The following is a 21359-nucleotide window of genomic DNA, read 5'->3' on the forward strand; positions in this document are numbered from 1 at the left end:
TGCAAGCCTAATTACAAGTCTCAACCCTAGAGGGTGCAATTTGCCTGTACAAGCACAGACGAGCACAGCAGGGAACTCCTGCTTGCCCAGAACACCATCATCCCCCAAGAATTTTCACCCAGAACACACCACAGAGAAGCCTGACACATTCTGTTACCTGAGTACAGCCTGTGGCTTTGGACAACTGCTCTTGCAGCTGAGGAATGTGCTTCTTCGTTTCCTGTATCTCTTTGAGCACTCGTGTGGTGGGTGATCGGCTATACTCTTCTTGCAGAGACTGAAAAAATAAATTTCATGAGCTTTCACTCAGTATCTCCTCAATATCAAAGCTTACAACTACAACCTACAACTAATCTTAATTCCGTTTACACATTTTAAATAGTAAACAGCACATCTGCACACTTACCAAGTAGATGCTACAGAATGTCCATTTTATATCTCTCCTGTGCCATATGAAAATAACCGTATTCTAGAGATTTATTGTAAATTACAAAAACATTGAACGTACAGCTGAAGGCACAATAACTCAGCACCACCACGGAGTACTGTGCCAATTGTAGCTCCCAGTGAGAAATGGCTCGCTCTCTCAGTAAGAGTCCAAGATGCTTACTTGCCCAAGGATTAGATCTGATTGACAGATATGTACTTTTCCACTTAAGAAAGCTCCCATAATTTTTTTCTTACCCTGTCAAGGCTTAAAGACTCAAGAGCTGATCAGTAAGAGTGATTAGATCTCTGGTGTTGGGCTGGTATATAGAAAAGCTAAGCTGAAACACAAGCTATGCAAGGGAATGTTGAAGATGCTACTAAGTAGTGATTCAACAACCAATCTTTGCATTTGCGCTGTACTTTCCTCTGCCCCTGCCAAACTCTCAATTCCAGTACCTGCAGCCGCTCCTGCTCTTTCTGTAGCATCTTTCTCAGAATCTCCACCTTCTGGCTGTGGACAATATTATTCTCCTCCTAGAAAATATACAGAGGTTAAGGGTTGGGGTTTTTTGGTGGAGCTGGAAAAAAAAAAAGGTAAGGAAAATGGATACGCCCATTTTTCATATACTTCCTAGATATGGATTCTGAAAAGCCCTACAAGAAGCAATTCAAGTTTCTAAACCCTATCCTATGCATTCTTTCTTACTTTTGAACATAGCCTACCAACGTTAAAAAAAAAAAAAAAAAAAGAAGAAGAGAAAAAGTAAATAGACCAGAAGTGTTTGCTTATTTGCTTTCCCTACTCTTTGCCAAGTATCCGCACACCTAACAACCCACTTTTTAACAGAACTTACAGCATGACTGGCTTGGATCAAACAATGTATAAACTCACAGCATGCAAATTGCAGGATATCTCAGAGACAACCTGTGAATAACTCCTCAACTATCTTTGTATTATATCAGATGGGACGGGATATTTTTACTTGCAAAATGTTTTTCCCATGTGATTAAAAGCCCACTGGGTGGCAGGATAAATATTCCACTTCCAATTTGTGATACGTGCAGGAAGTACAAAACAATTCAAGAAAAAAAATACATGACAACATTTCTTCCACTGCTATGCTGGTTTTTTGGAAAGAGACCTTTAAATCTTACCCCAACAAGCACTGGGCTAGTAATCCTTTCTGCATTTCCTGATGTGCCAGGCGAATGGGGAGATGTCATGATGGGAGACATATGCCCAAATGTTGCCAGATCCACTTCAGAATCAGCTAATGAAATCTGGGGCGACCCTGGTGGGCGCCCCTGAACAGTGAGAGCTACATAGGAACCCGCTGTAGAGAGAACAATTCACATTTCAGACACACTTGCAGATTTCTGTGGTTGCTGGTTCTCTGGTTGCCACTTTTTTCTAGAGACAAAACTCAGACCATTCTTCACCTATTCGTTCTTCAAACCAGAGAACCTGAGAGCAGTGGCAGCTCTGTTTTAGAGGCCTGTTAAAATTTCAGGTAATCCCAAAACCTTCATGAAAATCATCCTTAATATAAGACTAGAAATTGGATTGGGTGCTATCAGGTTACATTTACCAGATTGCCTTTATAGTATACATATGCTCGTGCCACAAAATAAACTGTGCTAGGGTGGAAGGAGCCACTACCACCTTCTTCCTTATACAAGAAAATCAACCAGGAATGCACTTCCTTTAGAAATGCCAGTACTTTGCATGCATCATACCACAGTGTACATTAAGAGTGCCTGAACAGCTATGGTATTTAAGGTGGAATCAAAAGACGGGAAGACGTGTAGGCAAGGTTTGATGGTAACTTCGAACATCAAGCTAAGGAGAAACTGCAGAAGTATGTATCGGCTCAAGTTCGAGAAGCCAAAATTACCCCAATTTTACTTTGCTGTTTCATACACACCCTTTATCTCTCAGCATGGGCCATGGTTAGACCTCACCCTGGTCACCTGATAGCTGAATCAGTCATTAGTCCTTTAAAATTATGCCTTTCATGCTTTGAAGGAGCACAATGACAAAAATAGTAACCTGCCTCTACTTACACTTGATCAGCTTTACCACCTCCAGATGGTTTGAGTGAGTTACAAGAGTGCCATTCACCTGGGGGTAGGGAAGAATACAAAGTTAACAGTGTTTAGCTACTGATTTCCAGCTAAGGGTACCCACACACTACACAGTAAGGATGTAGAATGAGTAACAAAACTTTTTGGCGGCTCCCCATCTCCATTACTGTGTCTTTCAAGACACCAACAGGTTAACATTTTATCCTTCTAAAAGTTTGTCTTCTAACAGGTGAGCAGAGCTCTGCAAAAAGAAAACTATACACTCATACCAATGAAAACCAAGCAACCAACCAACAAAAAAAAAAAAAAAGAAAAAGCAATCCACCTCTGACTGGGCAGAAAAAAGATCTGGGTAGCTAATCTAATTCATCAATTTAAATGCCTAGTTGAAACCCCAGCTCCATCCATGACAGCAGTTGCTGGAGCACAACCACCATTTTGCAGCAATAGTTTAGATAGTCATCTTGGATTATTGTTTTTCCCCTAACTGCCCCTAGATCAGTGCTCTCTTTTAGTCCCAAACAACTAAGAAATTGTCTGTATCTAAAAAGACTATTTATTTACAGGCAATTATTAATAACTCTCCATTCCTTCCTTCCCCTGCCACTTCTGTTTTTATTGTACATGTGATACCTGAACCTTGAGGATACTGAGCTCCGCCACGAAGTTCTGAAATGAGAGTGATCTCCACAACAAAACACAACCCAGCAGTGAGCTTTCAGTGGTTACTGTTCTGGTGTCCCCAGAACACAAACTTAGACCATTTCTCTATCCCACCGGCAAATGCAAACATCACAGCAGATGTATCAATGACATTATTTCAGGGAAAGAGCTAATTTAATACAAATAATCCATTTCTCTGATGATTTTGATGTCCTTACCTTGATAATTCTATCCCCTGTTTGCACTCCAGCCCGCATGGCTGCTCCATCTAGAGAGGCAAGAAATCACTTTGTTCCAGTCTCAGTACATTCAAATCAAAAATGGTTTAAGCACTTCTGTAGTTCCATGCAAAGCTACTTCCCACACTCACCCAAGCTTCCTCTGTCTCTATCAGATTAAAATCTCTGAATATCTAGACTAGAGCAGTTCTGTTCTCATTTTGCAGTGACTACACCAAGCCACAATCCCACCACATTTCAAGGAGTCATTTCCTGTCAGATATAAGAGGTCAGTTTCCAAATACGTCAGACACTGAGGTGGCGACTCACTGCATCCCAACAGTGCAATGCTCTTTGTCCTTGCACATCTATTCCAAAGCTACAGCCATCCCACTCGTGAAGGCAGCATCTGGAGTTTTCTCCTCTAACTCATGCACATGTTTCTTTGATTCACATGAAAACCATCTAGGCTGCGCTCTGCCTAGCACATTTAGCAAGTCTGCTTACCTTCTTTGACGGACTGCACGAAGACTGGATTGTCTCCGCTGACTGTCAGCCCAAATCCGTTTTCATCCCGTTGGATAACAACACACCGTTGAACAAGACCTGCATAAGAAAGGTGGGGAAAGGGCAGAAGAAAGAGAAGGAGAGAAATACAAAGAGACACAAGCTAGGCATCAGTCCAAAACCTTATCCTCCTAGATAATCACAGAAAGAAACTGGTACAACACAACAGAGGGGAAAATATATGACAGACAGAAACAGGGCAGCAGTCCAGAAACAGACAGGAATGTCAAGACAGGTCAACCTTATTGCTTCAGTTACACAAAACAGAGATATACAACAGCAGAGATACAGACAGCTCTGGCACATCAGATACAACTTGAGGTAAAAGCAGGTTTTGAAGGAGAGCAGCTATGTACATGAACCAAGGAGCACAACTTCCCTTTGTCTGATTAACAGTTCTTCAAAGTACAACAGAGGACGGTCATGTCCCAGTACACTATCAAAAACACCAAACAACTTTTACAAGCTACTCTAAAAAAAGTCACAACTCTCAGACTAACATCAACAGGTTGGACTAAAACAGATTTATTGACCAGGAAAAATCCTCCCAGTTCTCAGCAAAAATCTCATCTCAGGGCACCTTCTGTTCCAGGATGAGAATATCGCAGAGAACCAGAACAGCCGCAGTAAAGAATTACAAGCCACTCTTACTACATTGAACAAGACTTCTGAAATCAAGACCATGTGTCCCACTGAGCTACTGATGTACAGGGCCAAAACTCCAGGAGATGCGAGTTTGAATCTGCTCCTCCTTTAACTTGCTGTATGACATCAAAGGCAACTTCTTGTTTCCAGGTGTTAGGGTTACTCAGTATAATGTGAGCGTAAACACTGTTGCAGAGATAAATGTACTTAGTAGATGCAGCATTTTGAAAGGGTGAAATGTGTATGTCTATTGTTCACCTGAAAATGACATAAGGGAAAAACAAAACAAAGCAACAGTCCTGGCACTGTGCTACCAAGTGCCTTGCAGAGCACTTCCCTAGGAGCATCTGCAAAAAGCCTGCCACAATGGAGCCCCTATCTTGAAAAGCAACTTTAGGAACCCTGCAAAACGCTTGGGTATTCTTTCATTTACACAGCAGAAACTACTAGCTGCTAAACTACTAAATATCACCCTTAGTTCTAAGGGCTTGCCTTGCTTCTTCATTTCCAGCCACATCAGACAAAACTCTTACATCAGTATCTTAAGAATTGGAGTTCTCCACAATTAAATACCAAAATTGTAGCAGTTCCCTTTAGCGTGGAAGGAGCAAAGGGAATTGTGAAGATGCTGTCCCAGAAAGACTGTCTTCTCTGGAATAATTTTTAAGGAATGAATTGTAACAGAGTATGGAGTCATACCCACGTCTTAAATTATTCTCACACCACTACAGCTCCTTTCACTTCTCTGGAGCAATTCCTAATGGAAATGAGGAGCCGCAAGTGAAAATACTGTCTGCCCAGTCAGCCCTGTTCTCCTTGAGTGTGGCATATATGAAAAATGGGTGTGGGAGTAGTGGAAAAGGTTGCATTCCAGCACTTCTGCAGCAGTCTGGTCACAGTATCATATCGCAGTAACTCCCCTTCCGCCGATAAAGTAGAAGCAAATCATGCTATACAAAGTGATCTGCAGTAAGATGATGGAATGGATGCAAAGGGAAAGCAGACAAGAGGGGAAAAAACCCACCACCTTTCACACCCTCTTTATATGGTTAAGTGAAAGAACATGCCTCTCCCTTCTGTACCTCCCACTTTTCTATATAGCCAAGCTTCTTTAAGTCTCACTTCACAAGAATGATGCCCCAGGGTGGGGTGTGGGAAAGAGAACATATGCTATTTCATAAAAACAGCTCGTTTTAAAACCTGCTGCCAGATGTACAGGTTTTATGAGTAAGACACTAACTAATCTTTCGACTCATAAGAACTGTCCTTATTTAAAGGCGCAGTATAGTTCTGTGTACTTGTTGCTCTTTCACTGAATTTCTTTCTTTTCCAGAACCAATAACCCTTGGATCTACTCTTAAGGTTCCTCCTTGAATGAACGTGATGCCAAAGCAGAGGCAATATAGCAGGAGGTGCAACATAAACTGGCCTTACAGAGTATAATTCAAGTTCCAAGAGTAATCACATTAAACACTGTTACACACCACAAGCCTCAATTTCACCCAAGACCACCTTTCAATTTTAGAATGGGGAGGCAATTGAAATTAGGACAGCTCAAACCCAAATTAGTCCATAATTGCTTTCTCCCTGCATTTGTTCCCTTCAGACAAGCAGCAGGCACTTAATCCTTCTCCTAACACAGTATAAAAGGCTGGAACGAGGTCTAGGTAGCCCAGCTGAGAGATACCATGCTGGACAGAGATACACAGCAGCTTTATAGTGATTTTAATGAATGTAATGAAAGTTTTCTAAAGATAACATTATTACCTGCAGAACTAGATCAGCTTTGATAGCACTCCCTGTCTGAAACAGGTATACTAATAAGCAACATTCAAGTGCTCTCTTTTACTCTGCTGTGAGGAGAAATTAGCAAAGAAACTCCCCAAATCTCTCATTTGCTCACTTTTGTTCTTTAAGTAAAATACATTCAATTTGAAATCTGCTTAGTGGTAGAATTTTAAGACCAGAGCACCAATGTTTTCATAACCCACATCTTGCACCTTGAACACCTCATTAGACACTCTGGAATAGACTTAAAGGAAAGCCACAAACCCCTGAGAGCCCAGTGACACGCAATGTAAGGTTTTCAATAGCTGTCACTGTCACGTCTGGATATCACAAGTACAGAAAATTACATTAAATCATTAATTAAACCAACTTCACCCACTTTAATTAAAGTCTATGAGTTTGGGGCAACAATGAAGGACCCATGTTAGCAAGTGGCAATCCGCTTTTCATTCACCTTTTTTGATTTCGTGTTCCAATCCTTAGCGTTCCCTAGATGGAAATCGTGAGTGATTTTGCAATATCTTACCATGATATTCCACTTTTTCCAGCTGAAGCTTAGTAAAGATTACAAGATCAATAGAACCCACCATTGATAGCACTCAAAATCAAATCAATAATTAACTTATTTTCACATTCAGTTTCACATGACAGTGTCCTGAAGGCAATAAATGAGGAAACATCACTGTAACCACACTTCAAGTACACAAAATCAGACTACGTGTTCATATCTTGAGTGGATTAATAAAATTCTGTGGAGAAAAAAGTAAATCTTAAAAATCCTTTTTCACCCTCACGCATATTATAATTCCCCAAACTCATTGGTATAGCCTCAAGCCAAGAGTTCGATAAAGCAGCTAACCATGTACTGTAGTTAAAGAGGTTTAAGATTAGAAACGAAAGCAGTTAGAAATTACCAGTCTCAGAAAAAAGGAATTGCAAGAAAAGCTAAGATGATCAACTCTTCAGTAGGTGGCACTATTCTCTCTGCTGCATCGCGGCTGAGTTACAAATGTGCCTTTTGGATAACAGGGAAGGGTAAAGTCCGAACTTCTCAAGGTCACAGACACACCATGGTAGAAGTGATTGCCTGAAACAGTTCTGCCAGGTATGTTTTGATTGTCCAGGAGCTTCTCTAGTAAAGAGATCATTTACCTTCTTCTCTTCTACAGATCCTAAATAGTTTTATTCAATAGAATAGGAAATTTAATTTCCCTAGCAGTGCACAACAAATAGAGCAGGGGTTCATTCTAAAAACCTGACTCACTACAGAGAATGGAAATGTGAACTGCATCTCTGGTAATACAGTGTAGCTTTTCCCTGATCAGACTGTGTGGGACATGGCAAGGGAGGAGACTTGTTAACTAGAGCCTCCCTGGAGGCATGAGGCCACAATAGGAAAATGCAGTTTAATATAGTGATTTGAAATGAATCATTCAATAAACAAAAACAATCTCCTTGGGGTTTTGAGAATGTCCCAATGTTTCATTTCATTTGGGAAGCTTTATTTCTATAAAATATTTTCAGAAACGCTGCTCCACAAAATAAATAAGACCATCAGCTTTTATAAAGAAAATTTCTCCTAGGATGAAATTTTGAACTGCACTTAGTTCTAGTTATTACAGTGATCTTCATACCAAATGCCATATTCGCAGCATTCTTTAGCTTCTTCCACTAACCTGGTAACAGAAGTCATGTAAAGTCAGAGCAAAAACTATATTGTTTGAGGTTAGTGCAGTGTATAGTGTCTTGGTAAAACAGCTAACAACAATGGCACTGAATACCGTTCATAAAACAAGGTTCAGTAACCTTTCTAGAAAAAAGAACCACGTATTTTAACCATGATAAATAGGACTATCTGCTCCCATGGCAACAACACATTCAACCCCCGTGGTCAAGTGGAAGCCACAGCCGTTTCTGGCTATTGTAAGGGTAGTGTTGAGGGACTCCCAAGAGTCCTTTCAAGAGTCTGGAAAAATGGTGGCCACAACATGAAGACACAAGGCTGACAAGAACTACAAGAAACAAAACAGAACAAGTAAGTTCAATTTAAAAACGTCTTAACAGGGGTAAAATCTGGGGTTGCAAACCAAAAACCTGTCTAAAAACCTGTTCCAAAGCTGGAGAGAATATGTGAGGATATGTATATGGTCTAGTCTAATATTTGGGCCAGAACTGATCATTACTAAATAAAAACAAAGATATCGTTGGAGAGCAACTAAGTCATGGGGAAAAGAGAAGAGTAACTGATATCTCACCTACCACCCTGAAAGCTAATTTCAATCTTAAGTTAATTTTAGAAACAAGAATTCTACTTCGAGAAAAAGGTATCAAGTATTGTGGGAGATTATGGCACTAATTAGTAAATTACAGCATATCTGAAACTACACTCAAACTCTCTCCTGTTGAATACACAGATATGAGATGGTTGGATTTATGGAAGAAAACACCGCACTAAGTTTCACTCACTATAAATCAACTTCTGTGTATCACAATAATTTCCCTACCTAGCCACTCTGCCAATCCCAGTCACTCATATACCTCATGATAATCTGGTCTCTTGCTCCTGAATGAAGAATTTCTCAAGGTAAGAACACACGCATACACAAAAGCCACACCTCCTTTTCCTGTTGTCATTCAAGACTTCTTTATTATTCACTTTCCATGGCTAGCCAAAGAACCAGCTAACATCTAGTCACCAGCATGCAAAATATCAGTACAGTATTTCTACTTGTAGGTTTTTAAATAGTTTGGTCCCATACAAGGCAAACAGCAGACCACAGAACTTGGGAAAAGCAGAGGCTAGAGACAAAAGGCAGGGCAAGGTACAACACAGCAAAGGCCACTGGAAAGGAAGGATGAGTGGAAACTGCTCCCATAGATACTGGACATGGATAGAGCATCTGCAGGAAGCTTTGGGGGAAGTAAAGGCTTATGTTAGGAAGTCATGTTTCTTTCTGCCACACATGAAAAACCAGGACACTGTACAGACTGAGGGAAAAGTGTAAACACAGATACATTCCATCAAGCATACCAAATGTTTCCTGTAATTGACCTACAATAGTTTGACAGCACCTCCAGTATATTATGGGTAAGCAGCATCAGGCAAAAATTAGTGCAGGTTCAAGCCATAGCAATCTAGTCCACCTGACTGCACTGTCACTAACCAGCATGTACCTGGCAAGGGGAAGAACTAGTCAAGGCTTCAAACACAAGCTCATCAGAAGTATCTTCCCAAAATATACGCTTTTCAAGAAGGCTGCTTCCCTGTTCATTCTCTCTGAGCATGGGAGGAAGACGTACAAGCTGCAGCAAAACAGGTCTTCCTTAGACAGGTTTCCAGCTCTACCAAAGCAAATCAAGGCACTCTCAAAGCCTGTTTACTTTCTGAGGAACAGTCTCACGCCCTGAGGAACGTGACTGTCATATTACTTTTCTTTTTGCCTTTTTTTTTTGTTAAGAAAAGCATGTGATTCAAAATTCCAAGGAAAATTAAGAGATCTCATTTTCAGAGAAGGAACAGATTACACCTCCCTAAACTGCATCAGCTTTTGCCAACATGCCTACATTGGTTTAGGAGGAACTCCTCAGGGTTGGTGGTTTTTGGCTTTTGGGGTTTTTTTGGTTTATTTTTTAATGTTCCTTATAGCCAGAGCTATGACAGCATCATTTGGTATTACGCAGGTGGTTTAAGAAGTTGTATCACAGCAATTAACATGTGGCAGTTTTACTCTAGTGGAATAATAAAGCTGATACTGGAAGAGTCATTGCATCTCTCCCAAAGCCCACAGCAGGTTATGCAGCAAGCAATATTCTCTACAGAGAAAAATCAGAAAATATCACAGACTGTTCTAAATATCAAAGGAAAAAAAAAAGGAAAGGACAGGAAAATAAAGGCAACCCATGGCTGGAGTCAAGAGAGCTGGACAGATTCAGCCTAGGTCCAAAGGTCTTAAGAAGCTGGCAGGACCCAAAAGACCACCCACCAACTTGAAAATGCATTACTTTTTTGTTTCTGAGTGCAAATCTCTTTAGAGATTGGAAATTCAACAAGTCATTAACATAAAGGTAGGATGGAGAGAGTGCCACAGCCCGAAGACTGAAATATCTGATATAATCTGAAGGAGGATGAGCAAACAGGCTATGTTTGCTAGACATTCTTTCCAACAGCCCCCATCGTGGTATACTGACAACAAAATGGTGTGGGGGGCTACTCCTATCCCAAACTGTTTTATGACGATTTGTTCCAGTCTACAAGACCACAACACAGTAGTAATACACAACAATAAAGGACTGCCACGGAGCTTACTCCCTTTTCAGAACGAAGAACAGTGAAGTTCATATTCTTATATTTTTTAAAATTATTTACAGATACATTCTTCCACTTCTGTGAAACATGGAAAGGAACTGACATGAGACCCTCTACAAATAATGCAAAAAATAAGATGAATTGCTGGCTCAATCAGATTGATCTCCACAGTTAGAGCAAGACAGACTTTTCTACAACCACAAAATCTCTTCTGGAGTCCAGCACGAGCTGCGTCCTCATACAATGCCAAAAATCCTCAGTTGCACAGGATCTCCAAGAAGGGCAGCCCCAGCAAGTTTTCCCAACTATCAACAGATAACAGGAGAATCCAGGTGACAGCCTATGCTTGCCAGGTATGGGTTAGTTTCCAGCCACTACAAAAACTACAAGCTGATACACTGAAGCAACATTTAAACCCAGTTTCCCACTCCCTGCTGCAGAGCCAACCATGCGGATCATGTAAAGGATGAAAGCCTCAGGTGCACAGACAGAAAGCACGGAGCAGACTGCAAAGGTGCAAGGCCGCAGCAGCTGCTTTAGCTTACCATACGTCTCCGATCTACTCTCCTCCGAACTAGACTTTGTCTTCTTGGAGGAGCTATCTGCACAAGAGCAGGAGAAAAGGAGAGAGAGATATAGAAAATATGGAGACCAAACATGAGAAAAAAAAAACTTCATGAAAAACACAGACGGATTTATTAGGTTAAATCGTGCAAAACACAAACAAGATGTGAACAAAACGTAGGTGAAACACTTGGAATAAGGAGTGAATAATACAAACATGGAGACACAAGTAACACCACAAAGAATCTATTACAGAATCTAAGTCACAACAAGAGAAGTTCTCTGCAATGAACTACAGAGAGTATTCTGGATAAAAACAGTCCAAGCATAGAAACTCTGGTGACATTTATCTCCAGAGTAAGTAACTGACATATGCATAGTAGTTCAGCATTCTGAATTCACCCCTTAAAAAGAAAGGAATTTTATGAAGGCTACAGTACAGAGTTCATCTATCAGACCAGATCATAGGCATCGTAACAGTAGTGCCAGATAACAGCTCTCAAAATTGGAATGACTGTCATCAAATTAAGATGAGAGGATTCCTGAAGTCTGCTTCCAAAGAAAACAAATTCCTTCTATGAAACAGGTTCATAGCCTGAGACCTCCCCCTGACTTACCCTAACCTAAAATAATCTTATGTTACCTATTCCCAAGGCCAAAGGAAAATAAAGACAAGCACTAATTCAGGTTTTTTCCCTTACAAGATTTTTTTTTTTTAAACAGACAATAAAAGCCCATTTTAATTTATTTTGTGCACACTAGGAAGGAGTCATACAGAAAGCATTAATGAACTGGACAGTTTATAAACATCAGCTTCAAACGTCTTGTGCAAAAACACATTCTACAAGCTCTACCACCTTTACATTCAACTCTCATCTCTTCCACAAGCCCCAGGGGAAAGACTGGACTAAACAGCAGAATGCACAGACATGAAAAATGCACACTGCGTGGGGCCAGGAGGCTCAGACAAGAGCCTGTCATGCATTTCATGAACATACACAGTAGTCACTGGGTTAGTGTTTCAGAGAGAGAATGAAGAACCCCTGCATGCGTCCTAATTTCCAAGGCACCACTGGACAGGCTGACCAAATTGACCCAGATTTAACCTTTAGGAAGATTAAAAAATAGGATAGCATATCCTTTAAAAATAAATGTTTATCTTAAAATGTATCATGTTGGAAAGGACAAATTCACTTTAAAATTGACAGAGATGGATCAAATCCACCAAGGCTCAAAAAAATCCACAACAAGGAATACCAGCCCTAGTCAAGCCTACAGTATCTCCAATTTCACACTTTGACTAAAACAGCCAAAAGAACTACTCACAACTACAGTATTTGCTTACAGAAATTTCAGTCTGACTTTTCTGAAAGAAGAAGTAGTTATAATTATTCCTTGATACCACTAATCTAGGTTTATTCTTGCACAGGTTAACAGCTGCTTTGTAGATGAGCACGTTTAAAAGGAAGCCCGTATTCATTTAATGCCCACATTCTTGAAAAAAGGTTTGCAGTCACAGAAACACAACTCTGAAAACCGCATTTGTTGGCACTTTCAGATCATTTTTATTCTGATCCCCAGCACTTTTCAAACTGAAGTCTAGAATTTCAGCTGTGAAGTTTTAGGACTTTACCTGTCGGATCAAAGTCGTGCGTACTACTGCAGCGTTCAACCTTCTGTTTCTTGTCAGCTGGAGACTCTCTGCTCAGAATGCTGCCGTGTCTGTGTCAAACCAAAGCAAAGGGATCCTGACTACCGTACCACAGAAGCATTGCCTAACTGCTAAGAGTCTTGGGAATAACCTTAGCTAGGTCTGTTTGCTAACAAGGAATTTAGATAAAAATATCCACATTAAGTTCACCGAAAATAATTTATTCCCAGGCTGAATTCAGTTGGAAAAAATGAGCTCTCTTAGCATCTTTGGGAGTGTATCCAAGGCTCTAGAAACAGTCTCGTTAACCTTTGAAATTAGTACCAGCAAGTGCATTCTCTTTATCATTCAACACCAGGCCATATGTTATTTTAAAATCAAGATAAATGTAAGTTACATAAAACTGAAAACACTCCTGAAATCTTAACTCTACCTCTTCTCCCAGCAAACCTTAAATATCTGTGCATGCAAAAATTAGACTTAGAATACCCCCCCAAAGTAAGTGCCTGTACATCATACACGAACATAGTGTCACTTTCTCAGTTAAGACAAGCCACCAGCGTACATAACAGAAATGCAGATGGTAACACTATGCCATGCACTTTAAGTACACCACCAACAGTATTTTTGGCACCTTGTCCCAATTAATATTAATTTCCTCACATCTATAACGGGTATTGCTATCCGTGGTTGTATTTTTTTTCCTTTTAAAAATGCATTCCTCCATCAAAAATGCTATATCATTATTTGCAATACAGATAAACATTCAAACTTCAGTAACTCACCTTGTAGGTTTTTTGAGAGGAAACCTAAAAAGAAAAAAGAACATAAGTTTAATGGACTTTTTTGTTTCTCAATCTTATGTTTGATATCAACACTAACGCTTAAATACAGTTATTTTACAATTCTGTAAAGCTTCACAAGAAAACAGGTCTTTTTTGGTATTCTACTTCAGCCAATTATTAGTCCATTTAGAGTTGATAATTCTTTACCTAGTTGAATCAATATGCTTAATGTTTCAAACAGAACTAAGAACAGAAGCAGAATCTGTGCTCTCAAATCCAGCATCTAGACAACCTTTCTTTCTTAGTATGCTCATGGATCATCTTCCTCTCATAACAACTAGTTCCATACAATAAAAATTAATGGAGCTTGATTTTTTTATCCTGCTGATGGTCTGAGTACCTGGTACATAATGAAGGTCCAAACTCTAAATGAAAAAATCTCCTATAGCTGAGACATTCCAGTTATCTCTCTCCTATGTGGGTGCTGTGGTATCTAGTAATACATGACACATGCTGACATCTCCTAACAAGATCTCTAACTATTTTCATGAAACTGTATGAACTTGCCATCTTTGAGACAAGCACAACAGAATAAAGTTAAGTTGAAATTATATTAAGTATTCCAAATATTATTACTGGGACATACAGGTAAAACAGGCAATACAAACCCACAGTTAAAGGGAAGAAGTAGTGTATACGCATTTTTTAAGTAAGGAAAAAATGTGGGACTTACAAAACCAGGATTTTTTTTCCTTGAATTACCACAGAAAAATGACAGAGCAAGGTGTATGCCATCTAACTTAAGGTACCCACTTCTACCTTCATAAAGCAGAACTAATTTTTTCTCAGGTTTTTTCAGAAGTTTAGCTCCATTCCTACTTGTTAAATGTCTTTAGATCCTTTGGCTGGAAAGCAATACAAACATCTAGAGTTGTGTGTATATGTGTAAGAAAATAACAAGTCACTTTTTCTTCTAAATTAAGACATCTACAATTATTATATCTGATAATTTCCCCCATATACATAATATTTATCCTTAGTGCATTTAGTTTCTCCTATTTATTTCAGGTTTTCCAAGAAGTAATGGGGCAAGAATTAAAAGGAGGCAGGGAAGAGATTCAAGTAAAAAGAAATGTAATACCACAAAAGTTAACAGGTCATTAAATGACAACTTTTTTTTTCTTTTCTTTTTTTTAAAGTTAGCTTAGTTTAAACAGGCCTATTTAGTAAACATCCACAGTTCCATGATAAGTCTGCATTAGAAAAAGACATCAGTGCAGGATAGTTCCAAGGACACCACCTCCAAATTCAGACTCAGCTAGGCTGAGCGATGGCCCTATGCAACCAAACTGGTCCAATGCACAAAATCAAACCATCCTCCGAAAGCATTTCAGAGCATTACAACAACAGAGTCCTTAAGCACTGCCAAGACAACCGCCCAAAATGCGCACCTCGTGTTTTAAGCTCCTTTCTCGAAAGGATGTGCACCTTGCCACCTATTCTCTTTTCCTCCATAACTATACGTAGAGTGGCCCAGCCAGAAATAGCACAGTCTTAGAGTTATAGTAACTCCCTCCCCATTACCTGAAAAACATAACAGGATACACAGAAATACTCAACTTAATCCCTCTCTTTGAATAATAGGTATTCCACTAAATGTGTATACACCCAAAACACTGGCCAGCTCACACATGCCAATTCCCTATGCAAGCATGCACTAATATGGCAACTGTGAAATGAACATCTGATGACACATTAGGCAAGTGAAATTAAAATGTTGTCTGCCTGTTACTGAAAATAATTACACACATCAAGACACTTGCTATCTTTTAGATAAGAGCATCAAATTCAGTTGAAATACAACAACGGCTTCAAAATGAAGGGGATAGATAGAGCCTTTGATTGCATAAGCCTTAGGAACCTATGGGTAATGCAGTACAGAAGTTAATTAATTGAAGAAAAAAAAAAAAAAAAAGAGGTGTACATAGACTCCACAAGAAGTGGTAGTCCTCTTTCCTCCTGCCCCCAAAAGGATTATTTTCGTCTCAGAAGTCTGGGAAATGCACTCTGATTCAAATAAGAAACATGTAGGTAATCAAGCCTCTCATTATTCTGCTCTACCTGCAAAGACAGATCTCTTCAGCATTCAGTCCTCCCATTTACAAATTTTGGCCAGTAAAGAACTACTTTGTGCAAGACAGACAACCTGAATCCCAAAGCAAAGAAAACAAAAGTCATCTCAGGCCAACCTAACCCTGTCTGAACACTGTACGGTAAAGAGACGCAGTAGTGATCAAGTGTTTCATTGAAAAGCAGAAAAGGAGACAAAGGAATTCAGGGAAACACAATCTATTGTCCCTCCAAAGGCAGGAAAAGATGCTTAAGATAAATTATACTATATTTTTTATTCAATGCACTTGAACTTCAGAGCTGCGTAAAAAAATCCCAACACCACTAACAAAGATTTTAATGAAGCGTTTCGGTGAAAACCTTTATCCCATAGTGTTTCTTATCAAGCACCCAGAACTTCAGGCTTATACTCCTGTAGCAAAAGAAACCATTTATGAACAAAATAAAATTAGTTCACTGGTACCGTTTTGAATGGTTCAGACCTATTTATTATCTGTTCAAGGATGAAAAGCAAATATTCTATTTTAGAGGTGTAGAAAGTTGCTTTAAACCTTTCTACTTATTACATACATAGACCACTGACACGAATTATTGAGAAAGAGAACTCTAATATTTTTGTACATAAAACAGCACTGAAAACATCAGATTTTTTTTTTCCTGTGCATTGACATTAACGGTAAGCACAGAAGTCTCTCTGAGCAAGAGCCAAAATCCCAGTCTCCTAGTCTGAGGCCCCAACTGCACTGATAGTTGTACGTGCAGCACTTCAGTACAAATGGCCAGGGCTCGCAAGGAGCCGGCCAGCTCCAAGGAATCCCCAGCGCCCCGATGCTGACACCCACGGAAAGAGACTCCCGAGCCCAGGCCTGGGATGGCACGAGCGCAGCGCTCGCTCCCCTTGGGCTCCGTCCCGTGGCACCCACGGGCACACTGCCGCGGAGCACGGCTGCAGAGCACGCCGGGAGCAGCGCCCGGAAGCTCCGGAGCCCCTTGGCCCCCCGCCAGTTTCCTGCGTTTCTTTCTTCTCTGAAGTGGGCAGGGAGGGGGAGACGTGGTGGGGAAGCGGGGCAGGCAGCAGGTCACCATCACAGCAAAGCCTCTCAGGCACACACAGCATGTTCACCAGAGGCAGTGAGGCTGAGGGAGCTCCAGGCCTTCTCTTGCACCAGCTTTACTTCAGAGGTATTCCATAAAACCAATAGAGTAGGAAGGGAGTGGGCTTTGTCCAGCTAGGCTGGACATGAAGCTCCCCAGCCCCGCACAGAAAACCTCGTCTCCCAGTCCTGAAATCATTCCAGGCCACTGAGTTATGAAATCACAGAAATTAGCTCAGCCGACTGTTCCATCTCTAAGACTACAACTATGATTTAATGTCCTTCCTAGCCAGACTGGGGGGGGGGCACTCGGCATAAAAGTTTCTCCCCTTTTCCCAGTTTCCTACCTAAATAGTACCTGGCATTTCTTGATTTGCTGAAGACATTCTTCAGTCCCCAAACACTATGTCACTTGTATGCTACAGCAGAAGGGAGACTATAAGTGGATAAATGGAGTATTATCAAAGAACACAGAAGAGCTCCTATGAGTTTATCCAACAACCCTTTGTATTTCACCACAACTTATCTTCACTTTGAAATAGTATTAAATTTGAAAGTAGTACTGAAACTCCCCTCACTGTGTTATAGCCTCCAGCACTATATATAACATATAAAATGTACTTCACCTACTACTGTAAACACCATGCAAGCTGAAGGCACAGCAGGGTGCGGTTAACAGCTGAAGACTTAATTCCAAATCTAGCTGGCAAGTTTAGGCTACACGATAAAACCCTGTAGACATTTTGTCTGATAACTGATGAACATCAGCATATTTTCAAACAAGTTGTTCCACTCTCCCAAATACCAGGAACAATTAAAAGCCAAGTCACATTTTGTTTTTAAAATACTGGGTCAAATAATTTAAGTAATTTAAATGCATCAAATTACTAAAAGTATGTCTTGTTAGTCATGCTGCATTAGGAAAATCTATTTACCATAAAGCCAAGTGAGGAAAAATACACCTACAACTAGTAACGCTGTGGATTAAAAATTATACTTCTCCAAGTTAGCTCACGCATGCACCACTCAGTACTGGACCAGTGCCTAACAACTACCTTGAAGCCAAGACAGAAAAAGAAAGTTTTAAGACCTCATGTGTCAAAACACACCAGAGTGAGGAAGGATTCCCAGCTTCTAACAGTACAAAGCATTCCATTCTAGCCGGGGAGGTTGAAAATATAGCTGACCATAAATAGCACAGCATTCAGATAACCATGCTGGGGTTTTTTTCTCCCATACTAAAATATTACCAGAATTCAAATAACTACTATCTCAAAAAATGATCAAAGACAAAAATATTTACATTCAGACAAGGGCCCCAACCTTGGAAATATTTATTCATGTGCCTAACTTGAGTTCCATTTGCTTCAACAGGACTACTCACATGCCTGAAACTAAGCTTGTGTGTGTTTGCACGATGCAAGTATAAATTACTACAAGTTGTGCCGAGATGAGTAAGAAATATTGTGAAACCCATACAAAAGAGAACAGCCAAAAACTGCTTGCTTGACGGAACTAATCTTTAATTAGGAGACGGACAGTTGCAATAGAAGCTTCTTCATTGCTTTATTAGTTTCATTTAACCAAGACGTCGCTTGTTACGGACAAACCCTCTTACAGAATTCTAAATTTGAAAGAAAAACAGCAAAAACACCCGACCACCCCAAACTCAGGAGAGATGAGAAATACTACAGGTTCACTTGATCATCTTTATCACACATTTAGAAAGAGAACAGGAAAACCAAAGGTTAACTCAAAGTTTGATCCGCCCCCTCCCCCCTCGCCGTAACACCCCCAAACCATGGCTATTTAAAGTGGCATCATCCTACTTCAGGAGGTTTTCACTAAGTAATTAGTCAATGAGAGGCCTTTTGCCAGCACCACCTCCACGGATTTTGGTGACAAAACGAGTTGTGTAACTGGCAGCTACGCTTCTGGAAGGCTGAGCTGGATTGTACTCTCCTCTTGTTCACGCACACCCAAACAGATCCTAGAACTGGAAGAACTGAAGTTGGGTGACTGTTAGAAATCACTGAAGAACTTCATTACTATTTTGAGAGCATCTAGTGCATGCAACTCCTTCGGTACCTATTAAGCCTCATTTTCAACACCCTGATTGGACCTTTACTGACAGTAGTCAGAAAAGGCTACTTAAACCTACTAGATTTAGACAGAAAATGTAAGTGCCTTGGAAGTACACTAAGTATGGATGTCTTAAATGCCATTCTGCAGATATTTCCCAGATTTTCATCTTGAAAGAGATGGGAAGAAACAAACAAAAAAGTACATTTGTTTTTCCAGTTTGCAGATGCAGATATCTACCAGGGCAGTTTTCTGCTTGGCTTAAAAGCCCTGAGAAAGGTATTACAGGAGAGCGCTGACATGACCTGAACAAAAGCAATACCAATGTGGCCTTAACATAGAGCTAAAGGCAGTCTTCTGTCACAACAAAAAAGGGGTAGACGCGTTCTGTATAGGACAGTGGGTGAGTAAAAGGAACTGATGAGATAGCAAATGACAGGCGGATAGAGAGAAACACAGATGCAGCGAGTGGGCAACTATTAGCAACCAAGAAAAAACGCAGACAGAAGTCTGTCATTTTACTGTACTGCCCACAAACTACAGCTGTAACCACATCAGCTTGTCCATTGTCTGTTGACAACACTGAACACATGAAGTCTAAGTGGGTTAATGCTAAGGTAAATAAAGAGCAGTTTTATGCAGCATCATCTTTTCCCCATATCAAAGTACATAAGCTCAGGAAACCACGGAGTTTTCTTCCTCAAAAAAACCCCACTGCATACTGATGATAACAGATTGCAATGCAAGGCGCAGAGAAACAGCCAGGTTGAGGAAGGGACCCAAACAGCATGGATTCCTAGGAGCTGCCAGAGCCTACAGACACATCGTATGAACTTGTAGCAAGTGCACAAGGAGGCGAAACTGAGCTAGGCAATGAAAGTTTCCATGTTATTTTCGTAGGAGTCCAAGGCAGCAACCACAGCTGACACAATGACTCATGGAAGAATCGTTCATGGCATTATTAGCTTTAGATTACCGGCAGCTTTGTGAACAGGCCTTCTGAGAAGGAACATAGGAAGTTTAGTGAAGTGACTGAAAAGCTTATATAGCTATCTTCTTGTGTCTACTCCACACTGTTCTCTACCTTCTGAACATTCCCAGCAACTTCAGTGTTGGGTTTGCCCTAATATGGCATCAGAGAATACCTCCTATGCAGTCAATGTTATATTGCTTTTCTGGCCCACCAGTGTTTCTATACGTAACTAGAATATGCCATTCAATTTTCCTTTTAGGTTAGAAAATGCGGAATAGCCAATATAGCCCATCAACATACTTCTTGATTAATCAGTATAAGTATCAATGCAAGGGACCAGCACTATGGCAACTGAAAGTGCCGAGTTAAGCACTTAACACAAACTAGCTTAAGATAAATTTGACAAATATCAAGGAAAAAAATTGTGCCTTTTCACAAGCCTGGAAGCGAGCAGGTTTCTGATGGTCTTTCATAAGAGAAGGTCAGGACTCCAAGAGGAAGGTATTTCTACAGGAAAAGAGTATTCCACTGGTGCTAGTGAGCCCACCTTTCCATGACAGGGATGGTTCCTCTTCAAGCTTTAAAAAAAAAAAAAATCCATACCCCTATATACTCTTCTTTCTGGCAGTTAACCAGAGATTTAGTCTGGGTGAGGGTTTTGTCAAGAGGGGTGAAGGCAAGGCAGCAGCATGAGAAGGGAGCAGGAGAAGAGGAAAAAAATCAGTTTGAAAAGATGAAAGAAAAACAGAATGCAAAGATAAGCCTTCTTCATAAAACGGATTAAAAGAACACGGAGATTTTGCCTCCGCACAAGAAGGTGCATGGAATTTGCTGATGATACAGATAGTATGTCCATCCAAATGAACATTGCTCCCTCTGGGAAATACTCCTTTGCAGATAGACGTGACCAGCTCTAAAGGGAGCTTGCAACCATGTCTGTTAAAGAGACAAAATAAAAAAAATATAAAAAAGAAATAATGACAAGCAGGGTACTTTGAATATACTACAGCCAACTGTAGTTCTTTCCTTAGCACCCTTTCACTGTAAAACTTTCAGATAGGAAGAGTTTATATTTCTCTAGGAACAGTAACATTTGGAAAGGGTAGGAGAAGAGCATCTCTGGAGAAGTTTCATCCACAGTTCAGTCATTCAGTCCCAGCCCAAGCAAGTGCTTCAGCTATTTTCCATGACACAAGCACTTGGATTTTTCCAAGAGCTGATGTCAGGGCTTTTCATGGAGAAAGAACCGCATTTACAGGGCAGGCAAGGAAGGAGGGCTTCCCCAGCAGCTATTCTCAATGTGGCCTTTGTGCTGCTCTGCTGCTGAAGCCAGGACCCTGCAAGAACTCTTAGTCCCTGCAGAAACTCTACAAAGGGGA

At 40.4% G+C, this 21359-nt stretch overlaps 1 protein-coding gene across 2 annotated transcripts in view; it reads right to left on the reverse strand.

Annotated features, from left to right (window-relative positions):
- ARHGEF12 (Rho guanine nucleotide exchange factor 12) overlaps positions 1 to 21359 on the reverse strand; it is an 80570-nt gene that overhangs the window by 33539 nt on the left and 25672 nt on the right. The window contains exons 2-10 of one of the 2 annotated variants that reach the window (XM_064470942.1): positions 13702 to 13725; positions 12899 to 12987; positions 11247 to 11303; positions 3903 to 4001; positions 3396 to 3445; positions 2494 to 2551; positions 1585 to 1763; positions 886 to 963; positions 158 to 277 (exon numbers count right to left, since the gene is read on the reverse strand). In XM_064470942.1, the coding sequence (XP_064327012.1) occupies positions 158 to 277; positions 886 to 963; positions 1585 to 1763; positions 2494 to 2551; positions 3396 to 3445; positions 3903 to 4001; positions 11247 to 11303; positions 12899 to 12987; positions 13702 to 13725 (754 nt within the window). The remainder of the gene's footprint in view (positions 1 to 157; positions 278 to 885; positions 964 to 1584; positions 1764 to 2493; positions 2552 to 3395; positions 3446 to 3902; positions 4002 to 11246; positions 11304 to 12898; positions 12988 to 13701; positions 13726 to 21359) is intronic. The other variant, XM_064470943.1, reaches the window with a different exon arrangement.

Source organism: Phalacrocorax carbo, chromosome 21 (assembly GCF_963921805.1).
Source record: "Phalacrocorax carbo chromosome 21, bPhaCar2.1, whole genome shotgun sequence".
Classification (NCBI taxonomy): Eukaryota; Metazoa; Chordata; class Aves; order Suliformes; family Phalacrocoracidae; genus Phalacrocorax; species Phalacrocorax carbo.